At 53.0% G+C, this 16,017-nt stretch overlaps 1 protein-coding gene across 5 annotated transcripts in view; it reads left to right on the forward strand.

Moving 5' to 3' along the window:
• The window catches only part of GRIK5 (glutamate ionotropic receptor kainate type subunit 5), a 52,568-nt gene that overhangs the window by 6,102 nt on the left and 30,449 nt on the right, over positions 1 to 16,017 (forward strand). For 4 of the 5 annotated variants that reach the window (XM_041744108.1, XM_041744109.1, XM_041744110.1 and 1 more), the window contains exons 4-12: positions 1,445 to 1,542; positions 1,639 to 1,804; positions 3,700 to 3,878; positions 5,393 to 5,446; positions 5,544 to 5,705; positions 7,328 to 7,480; positions 7,864 to 7,968; positions 8,078 to 8,185; positions 15,269 to 15,472. In XM_041744108.1, coding sequence (XP_041600042.1) covers positions 1,445 to 1,542; positions 1,639 to 1,804; positions 3,700 to 3,878; positions 5,393 to 5,446; positions 5,544 to 5,705; positions 7,328 to 7,480; positions 7,864 to 7,968; positions 8,078 to 8,185; positions 15,269 to 15,472 — 1,229 coding nt within the window. Of the gene's footprint in view, positions 1 to 1,444; positions 1,543 to 1,638; positions 1,805 to 3,699; positions 3,879 to 5,293; positions 5,447 to 5,543; positions 5,706 to 7,327; positions 7,481 to 7,863; positions 7,969 to 8,077; positions 8,186 to 15,268; positions 15,473 to 16,017 lie in introns of those variants that run through there. The other variant, XM_041744112.1, reaches the window with a different exon arrangement.

Raw genomic sequence — 16,017 nt, forward strand, 5'->3', positions numbered from 1 at the left:
CCAAGAGGCAGAGGGGAGCCATTGATGGGTTTAGGCCAGGGAGCTGAGCTTCTGGGGGTAAATCTGGAGGCTAGATTTGGATGATAAGTGAGGAGGCTGTTGCATGCCTGAGTTGAGAGCCCTAATGTAGGGCAGGGGAGGAGGGAGTCAAAGAGAAGGGGACAGATGTGAGAAAATTTGAGGACAGAAAAGAGAAAGGACTTGGTGACTAATTTGCCTATTGAGAGAAGGATTGAAGGCAAGGATCGTTTCTGAGCATTTGGTCTGTGCAAATGGAGCCTTTACCCAATGTGGAAGGCACAGAAGAATCAAGTTTAGAGGAAGGTAAGGCATTTTGGTGGCTGTGGCAGGAGCCCCACTTGGGCTGTCCTTAAGGGAAAAAGAACTTAGCAGCTCATGACAGCAGAAGGCCTAGGGCTGACTAACTTCAGGCATGGCAAATGATGTCCCAAGAATCTCTGTCTTCATCTGTGGTCCCCGACCTCCTGTAAGTTGGCTTCATTTTCAGGAATACTTCCCTAAAATCCCGGCCCCAATAGCTCAAAGATTACATTTTGCCAGGATAGCAAACCTAGTAATAATTGGAGCAGAAACCTGGGGAAGGCTCTTGATGGCCTGGTTTGAGCCCGTCCTCATCTATGCACCAGTCACTGTGGCCAGGGCAGTGTGGTTCTGTAATACTGACCTGAGTGCCAGCCACTCTTGGGAAACTTATAGTTCCCTGAGGAGAAGTTAGGGTTTTGCCATGAGAACAGGCACCGAGCAGGCAAAAACAAGGGTTTCTACCTCCCAGTGTTGAGATGTACACATGTTTAAGAGGAAAGAAATCAGAAAAAAAGAGGGACTCCTGGGTGGCTCAGTGGTTGAGCATCTGCCTTTGGCTCAGGTCATGATCCCAGGGTTCTGGGATCAAGTCCCACATTGGGCTCACTGCAGGGAGCCTGCTTCTCCCTCTGCCTATGTCTCTGGCTGTGTCTCTGTGTCTCTCATGAATAAATAAATAAAATATTAAGACAAAAAAAGAAGAAGAAGGAGGAGCAGATGAATGTAAGAGAAGAGTTGTTTGGGCTGTGGGGCGGAGAGGGGCCCTGGGCTGTGGGTCTGGGGCGGAAGGGCCATAGGATGTACCCGAGGCTGTAGCTGGTTAGAAGGGAGGAGTGAGGCAGGCTGAGCACCTAGGCACTAGCTTTGCCTCCAGGAGACCCGTGGGCTTTCCTCTTTGTCCTTCCTTTGTTTCTCTCTTGGTCTGACACATCCCTCTTCCCATTTCTCCCCACCTCTCTCTGTCTTGTCCAATGCAGTGGATGGGGTTGGAGATTGGGCCTCTGGCTCTGGGGTGGCCAGGGGAGATCTGGCAGCTCCAAGCATTAGGTGCGCTCCTGGGCCAGGTGGGGATGGAGAGGAGGCCCCCTGACTGCCATCTGTCTCTTCCTACCCCTTGCAGTGTGTCAGATCCTGCCTAAAGGGGTCGTGTCTGTCCTGGGGCCCTCCTCCAGCCCTGCATCTGCCTCCACCGTGAGCCATATCTGTGGGGAGAAGGAGGTGAGTAGAGTGTGGGGTGGGGTGGGGGTGGGTCCCTGGGAGGTGAGGCTGGGGAGGAGGCAATGGGGTAGAAGCAAAGGCTCCTTCTCTGTCCAGATCCCCCACATCAAGGTGGGTCCCGAGGAGACACCCCGCCTGCAGTACCTGCGCTTCGCGTCTGTCAGCCTGTACCCCAGTAACGAGGACGTCAGCCTGGCGGTCTCCCGAATCCTCAAGTCCTTCAACTACCCCTCGGCCAGCCTCATCTGCGCCAAGGCCGAGTGTGAGGGAGAACTGGATGTTTTGTTTCTATTCCCCTAAATTCCCCTGCCCAAGAGATCTAGTCTCCCACACAGCACAAGCTCCCCCAGTCCTCACCCCCTTTCCCTTTAGGAACCCAGACCTCCTCACCTACCTAAAGAGATCATTTGGTCAACAGGTAGTGACGGGCACCTGTGTGCAAGGTGCCTGCTAGGCCTGGCGGTTTCACACTAGGTGTGGCCCCTGATTTCACTCCAGGACCTGTGGGGGACACAGTAGCAGAGCAGTTGGGATGTGCAGTGATCCATGCTCTGTCAGTGGGCATGTGGGATGCTGTCAGAGGACATAGAAGGGAATCCCACCTGGATCCAGAAAACTCAGAGCCTGTGTCCCCAAGAAAGGGGCTTCTGAGCTGGACCTGAAGGTTGGGGAGGAATTGGAGTCAGGGAAAGGTGGGTGTGTGGCAGGGTAGAGGCTGAGGGCCCAGGGGAGCGAGGCCTCTTTGAGAGGCTCAAGGATGCCCCCAGCCAGCCCACTGCCAGAGTGTGGGAGCAATGAAGCAGCACAAGCAGGACGTACAATCATGCAGGGGGCCTGTGTCAGCCTGAATATGGTGGTGGCCCTGGAAGTTTCCCACGTAGGGTGGGGCAGGGAACGTGGCCGGGTGTGCTTCGCAGGAAGTGCTCTGGCTGCAGCCCAGAGAACCAACTGGAGAGTGCCATTGGGTGTGGCTGGAGACCAGCACCAGGCAGGGAGGAGTGATGCTACTTAAATCTCAGGTGGTGACTGAGGGCTGGAGTGGCCAGGAGGGGTTTGCAGAGAGTCGCCAGGGAAGGGAGAGGGTGCCAACACAGATGGTGACTGGGTTCTGCCCAAGAATGGGGGGGGGGGGGAACAGTTTGGTCAGGGTGTCTTTGAGACCATCAAGTAGAAATATCCAGTAAGTTGGTGGGTTTGTGGGTGTGCAGCTGATGAGAGAGGGGGAACCACACTCCGTAACCTCCAGGAGAAATTTGTCTTCTAAAAGATATTTATTGAACACCTGCCATGGCCCAGACATTGCTCTCCGTATAGGGGAGAGAGCCACGGGCATGCGGGAGCCAGGCTAGGACCCCCACCCCACCCTTGTCAGGCCTGCTTTCTAATGGGGCAAACAGAAGAGGGTAGCAGGGACTGGGGGTGCTGGAGGAAGGGGTGCACCTCGAAATGAGATGGCGACCACTTCTTCAAGAAGGTGACATTTGGGTAGAGACCTGAAGGTGGTGAGGGAGGGAATGTGCGGGGTTCTGGGAGAAGAGGGAACAGCTAGCACAAAGGCCACAGGACAGGAGTGGGGCCTGTTGTGTGCGATACAGTGAGGTCAGGAGGACAGCCAGGGGATGTGCAGGGGGAGTAGGACCTGGAGACGGTGAGTACTTGGGCCTCTACTCTGAATGAGCCAGAAGCCCAGAGGAGGTTTGGGTCAGAGGAAGCACCATCTGCTTGACATGCTTGTGGCTGCTGTGGAGCTAACAGACTGGGACAGGTGTGGCTGTCGGTCGTAACGGGTGAGGGAAGGCAGTGGTTTAGGTCAGGTTGGTGATAGGGTCGTGTTGCAGTGGGTATAGGTCAGAGACAAAGCGAGGACGCCAGGCTGCTGTCAGGATTTGGGCCTGAGCCCCCAGCACGCTGGTGGTGGCTTGGGCAACAGGAGTGGAGTGTGGCTTGCACGAGTGAACTGTGAAATCCCTGTCACACGACCCAGTGGGTCGAAAGGTGGCAGGAGACAGTTGCGTGGAGGTTGAGCACAGGGTCCTGGGGCCCAATTCCCCAAGAGAGCCACCTGAGCCCTGGGCAGCGTGGCCCTCATCTTCTCCCAGGCTCCCCTGTGCTGGGCACTTGCCGTGGACTCTGACCTGGGCCCTCCTGCTCCCCCAGGCCTGTTGCGGTTGGAGGAGCTCGTGCGTGGCTTCCTTATCTCCAAGGAGACATTGTCAGTGAGGATGCTGGATGACAGCCGAGACCCCACGCCGCTGCTCAAGGAGATCCGCGACGACAAGGTGTCCACCATCATCATTGACGCCAACGCGTCCATCTCTCACCTCATCCTCCGTAAGGTGGGTCCCCTGGTCTCTGCTTCCCTACAGGGTCAGGGCAGAAATGTGGGGTGATGAAGCAAGTCACCTAGTGCCTGCGGTGTCTCTGGTCACATGGGGTGTGGAGATCCTCTTCCTACTACAGATGATTAGCATGCAGTTTGTCTCAGCTCGGACGCTTCCTGGTTGCACCCCTGGTCAGGCCCCGGATGGTCCCCTCTCCTCTCTGTGAATGTTGCTGTGTGCTGGGTCCCTGCAAGGCTTAGTGAGTGAATGGTGGCATAGCGCTTGGGACGGGTCCTGGCCCAGAGGAGATACGGGTGTGGTGGGAGCTCCCTGTGATCTTCACTGAGTGCCTGTCCTGCTGCCTGGAGGCACTTGATTTTGGCTTCCACCCACCCTGCAGGACAAGTGTGATAATCATTTTGTGGCTGAAGGAGTCAGGGTTCCAGGGGGAAATGGTTTGGCTCAAGGGCACCCAGGCGAGGTAGTGCCAGGACCTTCCCCCATGGGCCTGCCACGTGCCCTCCAGCAGTGATCCATATTCATTAATCATTCATTGTTTTGCTGCTCTTAATTCATTCTCATAATCTAATCTGTATTATTTATTTTTCTCCAGTTTTTTTTTTTTTTTAATTAAAACCATATGTCACTGCTGATCATAGCAAACAGGAAGAAGTGTGGATGAATCTATAGGGCCTTTGAGGAAGGAAAGCTTAGAGAAAAGGTTTTGGGCTTGGGAGGGAGGCAGGCCTGGGGCCCTGTGAGCCTAATGACCAGTGGTGACTTTCCTCTCAAGTCCGCTTCTGTGCCGGGGAGTAGGCCGTGACCCTCACAATGACAGCTCCTGCCACTCACTCAGTGCAGGCTGGTGCTGTTTACTGTTCTATGACCATAGTGGGGACAGGTTTCTGTACCCTTGGTAGGGAGAGAGCTTCTAGTTTTATTCTCCTCGAGGACTGTGGAGAAGGGTGTGCTCCAAATGTGAATTTTGAGATTCCAGTTGAAGTGCTGCAAAGTGTTTTTTAAATATTGCAGGGTTGTTGTTTTTTGTTTTTTTGTTTTGTTCTGTTTTGTATCTGGCCTGTGACCAGGCTAGGCCCCACACAGTAGCAGCCCAAACTTGGCTCAGGCACAGTGCGGGGAGAAGGTTAGGGTTCAAGGTACCCTCCAGGCTTGCCCTGTTTCTAAGTGGCCTGCCCTGTTGCTAAGCATCCCTCTGCCTGCCTGTCTCCAGGGGGCAGCCTTGCAAGTGCGCTACAGAGGGGTGCAGCCATCTGAGGGGGCCATTCTCTCCTCCACCGACACCGTCATCCCCGCTGGGGCACCAGTTCACACAACATGATCTTGGGGGCAGAGGAAGACCTCAGTCCCCATGCGTCTCCTCCCTGTCTCTGGGTGTCTCTTACTGCGTTTCCCACGGGTGTCTTCACTAGGCCTGTCTCTAAATCTCTCTTCCTCTCTCGGCGTCTCCTCGGCCCTGCCTGTGGGTCTCCATCTCTCCCGCCACCTCTGTGCTGCCCCGTGTTCTCCAGGCCTCAGAGCTGGGAATGACCTCAGCGTTTTACAAGTACATCCTCACCACCATGGTGCGTACCCCACCCAGCTCCTCCAGCCCCCACTCTACTTGGTGTCTGCCCCATATGGGGCCTGGCTCCAGGCCTCACTTCTTCTTCTTGGCCCCAGGACTTCCCCATCCTGCACCTGGATGGGATCGTGGAGGACACCTCCAACATTCTGGGTTTCTCCATGTTCAACACCTCACATCCCTTCTACCCCGAGTTTGTGCGTAGCCTCAACATGTCCTGGAGGGAGAACTGTGAAGCCAGCACCTACCCAGGTCCTGCGGTGAGCACTTGCCCTCCTCCTGGGCACACAGACACTTCTGGGGCCCCCTTCAAACGTGGGTCAGATGGTGTTCAGAACTCTCTGGTGCCCCCACTCGCTTCCCGAGTATATGCTTTGAAGCCTCACAGGGTGGCCCTGAGATAAGTCTGACTTGTTTCCTCCTCTCTACCTCCCCTGCTACCCCAGACACACTGGCCTCCTCCATCTGCCTCTATGGCCCCAGTACACATGCACCCCAGGGCCTTTGCCCTCACTTCTCCCACTGCTTCACACATACTTCCCCAGAGAACTAGTGACTCACTGCCTCATTGCCAAATTATTGCTCCAATGTTCCCTCGGTTATAAGACCTTCCTTGGTCCTCCATCTTAAAAATGAGAAACTCCCTACTATTTAGGCCCTTCCTCTACTGAATTTTTCTCCTCAGCACCTGTCTCTGCATATTCAATCACCACGTAAGTTGCTCTATGTTTTGCTTAGGTGTTAGGTACAGATGTGTAGACCGTCAGTTCCACAAGAGGAGGGGTTTCTTTCTGTTTTGTTCACCATTGTATCCCTAGTGCCTAAAATCAGCCTGGCTCAGGGTAGGTGTCCAATGATATATGTTGAATAAAGGCAAACATACAAAAGATGCATACTTATGTGTATTTGTTCACAGACATGTAGTCATATGCCAAGACACCGAGGCACTCTTCCTACAGAGAAACACATGCATGCATGGAGCCACGCAATCGGGCATCACAGACACACATAGGCAGAGGCGCATTTGTGTGCACCCCTGCACCTTTCTCCACAGCACAGATGTTTATTCAGGCCCTCACTTCAGCCCAGCGAAGACCCACTCTCACAAATACATGTGCATAGACACATGTCCCCAGCCACAGAGCAATGCCCGATGTGTATCAAGCCTTCACTGTGTACTGGGCAGTTTTGAGCTCATACGTGGATTATCTTGTTTGATCCCCACACTAGAACATGGAGGCAGAGAGTCCAATTGTCCCCATTTTACAGGGAAGGAAACTGAGGTTCAGACAGGGATGGGGACTTGGCCCTCTATAGGAAATAGGAGAGCCAGACCTCTGGCTCAGAGCTGCCTGCTGCCTAGGCCTACGCTTACAACCATTATGCTCGCCTGCCTTCTAGATGCCACACCCACCATGTGTGTAGACACATAGGCACATTTGTCCAGCCTACGTACATGTGTCCCCACACACGATCAGGCTGTGGCCCTCTTCTCGTGCCCACAGCAGCCACGTAGACACAGATGCCGGGGCTCGCCCTCAGGTCCACGAGCATGTCCCTTGGAGGTGACCCAGCTGGCCGTCCAGGCAAACCCTCTCTGACGTGCCCTTCCCCAAATACGCAGGCGCCTCATGATTCAGGAGGAGCTACTCCCACAGAGGCATGGGCAGCACGTACATTTTCCCCACTGCCATCTGATTCCCTGAGAGAGGCACCCAGAGACTGGTCCTTCCTGCCCACCTGCTTGTTTTCATGTTCCTGGAGAGGCAGGGATTGTCTGAGGGCTTCAGGGTAGCACCATGGGGGCTTGGGGTCCCCTTGGCTAAGCTGCCTCTTCCCCTGTCCTGCCCCACCTCTGTCTCCCCCTCCCATCCCCCTGCAGCTGTCGGCGGCCCTGATGTTTGACGCCGTGCATGTGGTAGTGAGCGCCGTCCGGGAGCTGAACCGCAGCCAAGAGATCGGCGTGAAGCCGCTGGCCTGTACGTCGGCCAACATTTGGCCCCACGGGACCAGCCTCATGAACTACCTGCGCATGGTGAGCTGGGAGTGGGGAGGGCCGAGGGGGCAGGGCCGTCTGTCTCAGGCTGGGACACTCACCGTGTCCACCCTGTGGCCCCTCTGCCCTCTCCCCCGCTGCCAACACCACCTGCCTTCTGCTTTCTCTGGGCCTCTCCCTCCTCCTTTCCATGGTCTCTCCCCTCCTGGCTTTCTCTCTGCCCGTCTGTGCTGCTCTCTCCCTGCTTCTTTATTCCATCTCCCTTCTGCTGGGGCATCTTTCTCTTTTAACTGTGGTTCTTCCTGGTCCCTCTCCCTCTCTTGTTTGTCTTTTCCTTCTCTGTCTCCTCCCCTCTGGGGCTCTCCTGCCTGTATCTCTGGGCCCCTGCCACCCCTCCCTCTGCCCGCCTCCCACCCTGCTAGGTAGAGTATGACGGGCTGACTGGGAGGGTCGAGTTCAACAGCAAAGGACAGAGGACCAACTACACCCTGCGCATCCTAGAGAAGTCTCGGCAGGGCCACCGTGAGGTGAGCAAGTCCAGGGAAACTGCAGAGTCGTGATGGGGTGGGGGCAGGCCCAGAGGGCTGAGGCATCTTTAGGCCGGGGCCTGTGCTGATGGCACCTTCTCTGCCCCAGATCGGGGTATGGTACTCTAACCGGACCCTGGCCATGAATGCCACCACCCTGGACATCAACCTGTCGCAGACCCTGGCCAACAAGACACTGGTGGTCACGACCATTCTGGTGAGTGGCCCTTGGGGGAGGGGGTTGGGTAGTAAGTGGAGGGGCCTTTCCTGAGCAGTGCCCCAGCCCAGTCCTAGTGAGGAGAGGATGCCTCTGCTCACACAGCTCACAGACCTGAAGGGAATATGACCCATGTGCCTGGCAACTCCTGACTGTGGCCAAGGAGTCACCAGCCTAATCACCACTGGAAGAAGAGGGGAGGGCACAGGCTCTGCCAACCTGCTGTCACATAGCAGACACAGACATGACTGACGTCACAGGGATCCCATGGGGCCACACAGGCAGGGCACCTCCCACACTGTCTGGTCCAGGGTCAGCACCCGTAGATCATGGTTGGCCGAGCAGTCATTTTGCCACACTTGCTAGTTGAGTGTGTTGGCGTGTGACAACTCCATATACATGTTAAGCTGTGGAAAATGGGCCTCTGAGAGGTGAGGCATCTTGCCCCAGGTCTCACACCAAGGACATGGTAGAGCCAGAGTGGAAGTCATGCCCCTGAGGCTCCAGAGCCTGAGCCGTGGCTGCTGTGCCCTGCATTTGTGGTCCTTTCGTACTTGACACCAGCCAGGGAAATGGTCCTGTAGCCCCTGTGCGGGCTGTTCCTGAGTTGAGCAGATCAGAGACCCAGGGGCCTTTGTGTGTCAGTGAATATTTACGGAGCACCCCATTCTATACCAGCCACCGTACAGGGCCCTTGCCAGGCGCTGCTTTATAAACCTATCAGCCACTCCATGAGGCTTGTCCGATTTTCCTCGTTTTGAAGGTAAGGAAACAGGTCACAGGGCGACTCCTGGCTGGAGCTGAGTGACATGCTTGGAGCCTGTGCTCTCTCCCCGGCACCCTGCCGCCTCCTGCCAGGCATGGTGGGCCATCAGGAGGTCAGGAAGGGGTGATGCACAGGACCTGGTGAGCAGGGGGTGATGCACAGCTAGGACTGGAGGCCCGTGTGCCAGGCAGCCATGGCCTTCAGAGCAGCCAGGTCCCCGGTGTGCTGGCAGCCGGTGTCTGTGGGAGCCCCTCAGTAAGTGTGCAGGCGGGGGCGGCTCACAGCTGTGGTGCTGAGGTTGAGAGGACTGCCACAGGTGCCACAGGATGCCCCCTTCAGCAGTGCGGCGCAGAACTATCCTCTCAGTCCCTGGGGAACTCCTGATCTAGTGTGGACGTCGTGTCCCTCTGGAGAAGGGCCAGTGAGCCTGCTGGGGAGGGCCAGATGGCCTGCAGACAGGGAACCAGACACTCCGTAACAGCCTCATCCAGAGGCCCTGAGGGCCAGGCTGGGCCAGCTGAGAGAAGTCACACCTCCATGCCTGTGGCAGTGTGGTCAGACCCAGAAGGTTCCCAGGGCCAAAAGAGATGGCTTCCTGGGCAGGGAGCAGGGACAGAGGTCAGGGAGGGGATGTCAGGAGAAACGAGCTGTGACCCTGGAGGCTTCATCTCTTCCTCACATCTGTCTCTCCTTTCCCCCAAAAGCCCATGAGCCTGTGTTGTTCTCTTCCTGACATTTATGGCTCATTCATTCATTCATTCCACACATTTTTATTGAAGCTGCTGTACACCAGGCCTCACACAAATGCTGGAAGCATGTGAATAGTCATAGGTGGTCTTGTGGTTTCCTTACTCTTAAGTGGCACTGAGGAAGGGGATGCCAGTCTGATGGAGGAGTCCTGAGCTGGACACAGTCATTCCAACCCAGGATAATAAGGGCCCCTCCTTAGAAAGGAGGGGCTAACTCAGGTTTAGAAGGTTTGAGGAAGGCTTCACAAAAAAGGTGGCATTAGACAGGGCTTTAGAAGCTGTGTAGGAGTTGGATGCACAGGGAAGGAAGGGCCAGACATCCCAAGAAGCATGAGCTATAAGAGCAGGGGCCTTAGGAGATATGTGCCAGACTGGTTGTGGAGGCAGCAGCTTTGTGTGCACAGCAGGACGTACCCATCGTTCACTTGTGTTTTCTGACTTGTATTTCTGGGCAGGGCCTACGTCAGGCATTTAGGGATTCTGGTGTGACTCAAACTGGGTGCCTGGGACAAGAGGCAATCAGGGTTGGCCTTCTGCCCTACTCTGTCCCTGAGGCCTAGAATAGTGCCTGGCCCCTACCAAGCATGGAGGGGCCAGGAGGGTGGTAAGAGCTGTGACCAAGGTGGCCTAGAGGCTGTGCAGCTGTGGAGGGGGAAGGGTCTCTGGAGGATGCGGTTATGCTTTCCCTGAGCCCTTGAACCCTTGGAGAGTGTTGAACAAGAAGGGGCAGAGTCAGATCCAGATGTCAGAAAAGCTCCAGGGAGGAGAGGTGCTCGAGATCGGGAAGAGTGCAGGTGTTGAGGCTGGCAGAGGCTGGGGGTGAGGTTAACAGGGGAAGGTCTGAGATGGGGGTACGGTGAGGCTGTCTCAGAGGTGGGGCTCACTGGTCTGGAGCTGAAAGGGTGGCTGGAATCAAGATTGACGGAGGCCCCACAAGGAAGCTAAGGAGCAAAGAAGGCCCACAGAAGCAAGGCTGTGAGGGGCCTTCCCTCTGTTCCCTCCTGCAGAGGTTTGCCAGAACACTCAGGGGTCCCTATGATTGTCTTCGTCATGCTGGGACATCCCATCCTTCTCTTTGGTGACTCTGGGCTCTCCTCCTGACCACTTCAGGTGGTCTATTCCTTTATCTGTAAGATGGGTCTATTAATCCCACCTAGAAGGGCTGTGGAAGGATCGCATGAGGTAAGCAAGCCACCTGGCTTCCCAGCATGAAAGGCATGCTCTCCTGATGTTGCGTCCTGGATGAACTAGCACCCATCATGGCCCACATCTCAGTGCTGGGTCAAGCCCTCTGCTTGTGTCATTCCATCTTCCCGGTACCCTGAGGACCGCCCTACCAGCCACACTGTGGTTCTCATTTGCATTTTCCTAACAGGAAACCCTTAAAGAAACCTTTTTGGGTTTCTTGGCCATTTGATACTCTTCTTTTGGGAAGTCCCCTGTTGGAGTCTTTCTTTTTAATTAAAAAAAATATTGGGATATATGAACTTTTTATCAATTTGTGAGTTATTTTTATATTCTGGATACAAATCCTTACTGGATATATGTATTGCAAATATCTTGTGCTTTGTGGCTTGCTTCTGCACTCTGTCTTTTGATAGAGAAGATTTCTAATTTTACTAAAGTCCATTCTATCTGTGATTTTCTTTTCCTTTTTGATTAATGCTTTTAGAATTCAAGAATTCTTTCTACTCCAAGGTCACGAAGATAGTCTTCTATTCATTTTCGAAAAACTTAACTGTTGTACCTTTTATAGTTAAATCTATAATCCACATGAAATTGATTTTTATGTACCATGTGAGGTAGGGGGGCAGAATGTATTCATTTTATGTGGATTGTTTTTAAAGATTTTACTTATTCATGAGAGACACAGAGACAGAGGCAGAGACATAGAGGGAGAAGGAGGCTCCCTGTGGGAGCCTGATGCAGGATTCAACCCCAGGACCCCAGGATCATGCCCTGGGCCAAAGGCAAACACTCAACCACTGAGCCACCCAGGCACCCCTCAAATATCACAGCTTTAATTTAAGTATTAATACCTCTAGAGTCAATCCTCCAATTTCTTCTTTAGGATTGCTATGGCTCTTCTGACCATTGGCATTTCTGTATACGTTTAAATATTCTACTTCAAAATTTTAAAATATTTTAATATTTAATCTTACAAATTTTAATTAAAAAAATTCATCACATCGGGAGAGGCACAGAAGTTAATACAAATCTATGTAAAATAGAATTGAAAGCACATGGGAGTGAGGAGAGAAAAAAGCCAGGCTCCCTACCCTCCAGGCGCCCATTTTTTTCCTCAGAGGCCACATCCTTCCAGAAATGTCTGTGCATATACAAGCACATCCTCACTTTTTCCTTCACAAAGAGTAGCATATTGTACACGTTGTTCTGTAGCTTGGGTTTTTTTTTTCCTCCTAATATATCCGATAGAACTTGTTATTTTAGTAGTTGCCTAGGAGTCTTTGATGACATCAATAATCTTTTTAACCTGTCCCAAATTAGGCAGCTTCAGTCTTTGTTCCCACTAGGAGCTGTGCTGCCATGATTCTGTCGGGCGTACATTTTGTGTACAGATGCACAGCCATTTGTGGGATGGATTCTTAGAATCAGACTTAGCACCAGCCCACTGTCTGTCTGCAGTGCTTCCGCAGAAGACTCTGAACAATCTGAAAACCCTGGATGAGAGGTTCCCTAAGACCCTGGGTTCTGTTGGTCTGGCGCCCTGTGTTGAGTCCTAGATCATTGTTTTCTTTTCCTTTCCTTTTTTTTTTTTTTTTTTTAAGATTTTATTTATTTGAGAGAGAACAAGCACAAGCAGGGGGAGCAGCAGAGGGAGAGGGAGAAGTAGACTCGCCGCCAAGCAGGGAGCCTGACATGGGGCTCCATCCCAAGACCCTGGGATCATGACCTGAGCCAAAGGCAGACAGACACTCAACCGACTGAGCCACCCTGATGCCCCGCCCCCCAGATCATTGTTTTCTGACTTGAGTTCTGTTCATAGGCCCCCATCTTATTTCTGATTCTATAAGTCTAGACCCCAATCCTGAGGCCTTGAACCCAAATCCATAACCCAAGTGCCTCAGCCTTGGTTTTGGAGAACAGATGAGCCTGGTGGAAGGACCAAGGGCTTCACAGTGCACAGTTACTGCATCTTGAGTCCCAGCTTTGTCTCATCTCCCCTGCTTCAGCTGTGTGGCCTCAGACAAGACACTTGACCTCCCTGAGCTTCAGTTCCCTACTCCATATGTCCAGAGAGTTCGGGGAGAGCCTTCCAGCTCCAATGCTGGTGCCTGTCTAGAGGAGTGTTGACTTCTGATTCTCCTGCTTTGATACTTGTCCTGGGTCCCTCCTCTGGCTTCTCCTGTGTTGCTCTCTGATTCTGTCCACTTGAATTCTGTCTAGCACAGGGCTCAAGAGCAGAGCTTTGGAGTCATACCAACTTGTCCATCTCAGCCACTTACTACTTCACTTCTTGGGACCTCAGTGTCCTCATCTCTAAAAGAGGGGTAATAATACCGACCTCCCACGCTGACAGAATAGCTGTCACACAGCAAGCCTACAAGAAATGCTAGCTACTGATGCTATTATTAGCATTATCTCACATTCCTACTCCCCGTTCCACAGTTTTGGGCTTGGAAAGGCGGCTTGGTGAAGAGAGAGAAGCACTGACTTCCCTCCATCCCACTACCCCTCAGCTGTGGGGCTTTGTGTGGTCCGTGAATCCAGAGCCTATACTAAGACTTGGCCTCATAGTACCTGTCACTGGGTAAAAATCACCTTACTTGACCTCCATGAGCCTCAGTTTCCACATGTGTAAATTGAGTTTGATAATGCCTCTGGCATAAGGTCACTGCCAGGAGTTAAAGTGATCCTTCTGGGGGGCACCTGGGGGATCAGGCAGTTAAGCATCTGCCTTCTGCTCAGGTCATGATCCCAGGGTCCTGGGACTGAGCTCCACATTGGGCTCCCTGCTCTGCAGGGAGCTTGCTTCTCCCTCTCCCTCTGCCTGCTGCTCTCCCTACTTGTGGTCTCTCTGTGTCAAATAAATAAATAAAATATTTTAAAAAATAAAATAACCTGTTCGAGAGAGCACATGCAGCGCAGGCAGGGGGATGGGGGGGTGCTTACACTCGGCAGGTACTCAGTGCGAGGCCACCATTGCAGATATTCTTGCCAAAGCCCTCCCTGCTGTGTCCTAACTCCTAACTTCCTTTGTTCTTAAGTCTGAAGTGACACCATACAAGCACCTATTTAGATAATAACTGCATCCCTTTTGTTGACATCACTTTCATATGCCTAATCTTACTAGCCCTAGGCACGTTTTCTCTTCTTCTGTACTTATTTTTGCTGCATTGGGGGTTCCAGTAAACCCCTCAAAAATAAGTATCAAGGTAGCAAACCTGTACAGAGTCTGAGGTGTTTATTTAGCCTGCAGAGCATTGCAAGAATTGATATTAGAATGTGAATTGTTGTTAACCTTTATAATCAGGACATTTCACAAAACAGCCGAGGAGTCCAGAATTCTTGACGTTGGGCCATCTGGCATCTCAGGCCTGCTTCCCTCATGGTGGCGTCTGCTGGCGCTAAATCCTGGCGGGGCAGACCCTGTGATCCCTTGCTAGCTCATCAAGTCCGTTCAGTGTGTTGCTACAGGTTTGTGCAGACGTAAAGTAGAGGGCACAGTCCCAGCTGGCAGAGTCAGTAGAACATGTGACTCTTGATCTTGGGGTTGTGAGTTTGAGCCCTATGTTGGGTGTAGAGATTACTTGAAAATAAATTTGTCTTAAAAGATTTTATTTATTTGCTCATGAGAGACACACAGAGAGAGGCAGAGACATAGGCAGAGGGAGAAGCAAGCTCCCTATGGGGAACCTGATGTGGAACTCGGTCCCGGGACCCTGGGCTCACGACCTAAGCCAAAGGCAGATGCTCAACTACTGAGCCACCCAGGTGTCCCTTAAAAATAAAATCTTAAAAAAAAAAAAAGTGAAGTAGAGCAGGAGAGAAAATAACCAGGGTCTGCTGCCTTTAGTCGCTAAGGGTAAGGACCTTTTTTTTTTTTGTAAGGACCATTTTGAAGAACAGTCTATTTAAGTGTGTGTGTGTGTGTGTGTGTGTGTGTGTGTGATTTGCATCCGAAAGTAACAGGTATCTTTTACTGTGGGTCCTAGTCAGAAATTTGAAAGCCCCCATTTTAGTTTGGCATAATCTCCTTCCAGTGTGATTAACTATTAGGTAACCTGCCTCACTGGTAGGTTGAGGTTTGAGTTTGAGTTTGAGTTTGAGATTTGAGTTTGAGTTTGAGATGATTGATCAGGTTGGCTGGTGGAGATTAAAACAGCTCCCTGTGATCTGCTGGGGGGCGGGGACATCGTCTGGAGACTTTGCCCCAATGTTCCAGGCCTACTCCGCACTCTGAGCATCTGTAGCCAAGGAATGGATGCAGCGATTCCATCCCACGCTGAGGCGGATTCCTGATCTGGCGGCCCAGCCCGGGCTCCGGGATCCCCAAACAGCCCCTAGATGCTCAATCTCTGACCTCGCTTCTCTGCTGCTTCCCAGGAGAACCCGTATGTCATGCGCCGGCCAAACTTCCAGGCCCTCTCTGGGAATGAGCGTTTTGAGGGCTTCTGTGTGGACATGCTGCGAGAGCTGGCCGAGCTCCTGCGCTTCCGTTACCGCCTGCGGCTGGTGGAGGATGGGCTCTACGGGGCACCCGAGCCCAATGGCTCCTGGACGGGCATGGTCGGCGAGCTCATCAACCGGGTACGGCTGGGCCAGGTCTGGGGAGGGGGCTGTGGCCCAGGTGGGCATGGGGAGGCCGGCAAGCAAGCAGCCAGTGGCTGCTCCAAGTACTCTGGTATATAACAAGAGGTGCGCTGTGTTCTTGTACCTGGTGAATGCCATGGGCAGGTGCGGGGCAGGTGGGGACGAGAGACAATATATCACCTCCTTTGTCTTGCTTTGCTGCATGCTCCTCTAGCATCACCTTGGCTTGGCTGGTGCTCAGGATTTTTTGAGTGAACAGAAAAGCCATGGAGTTAGAACTGGATAAAGACTGTAGAGGTGGGCGGTTTCCTGCAGGAGGCAGGCCTAGGTTGGGAGGCCAGGGATGGCGCTCGCTTGTGTGCTGTGTCCTGCCCCTGCCAGGGGGGCCTGGCACATTGCAGACATTGAAGCTATGTGTTGAACTCACAAGTCCCCACACTCAGAAGGTGTTTATTGAGCACCTAATGCGTATGTTGCACCATGCTGGGCATAGGATATAGTGGATCTGGACCCTGCTCTCAAAAGGTCAGGTTGTCCTTGAG

This window comes from Vulpes lagopus, chromosome 2 (genome assembly GCF_018345385.1).
Source record: "Vulpes lagopus strain Blue_001 chromosome 2, ASM1834538v1, whole genome shotgun sequence".
Taxonomy (NCBI): Eukaryota; Metazoa; Chordata; class Mammalia; order Carnivora; family Canidae; genus Vulpes; species Vulpes lagopus.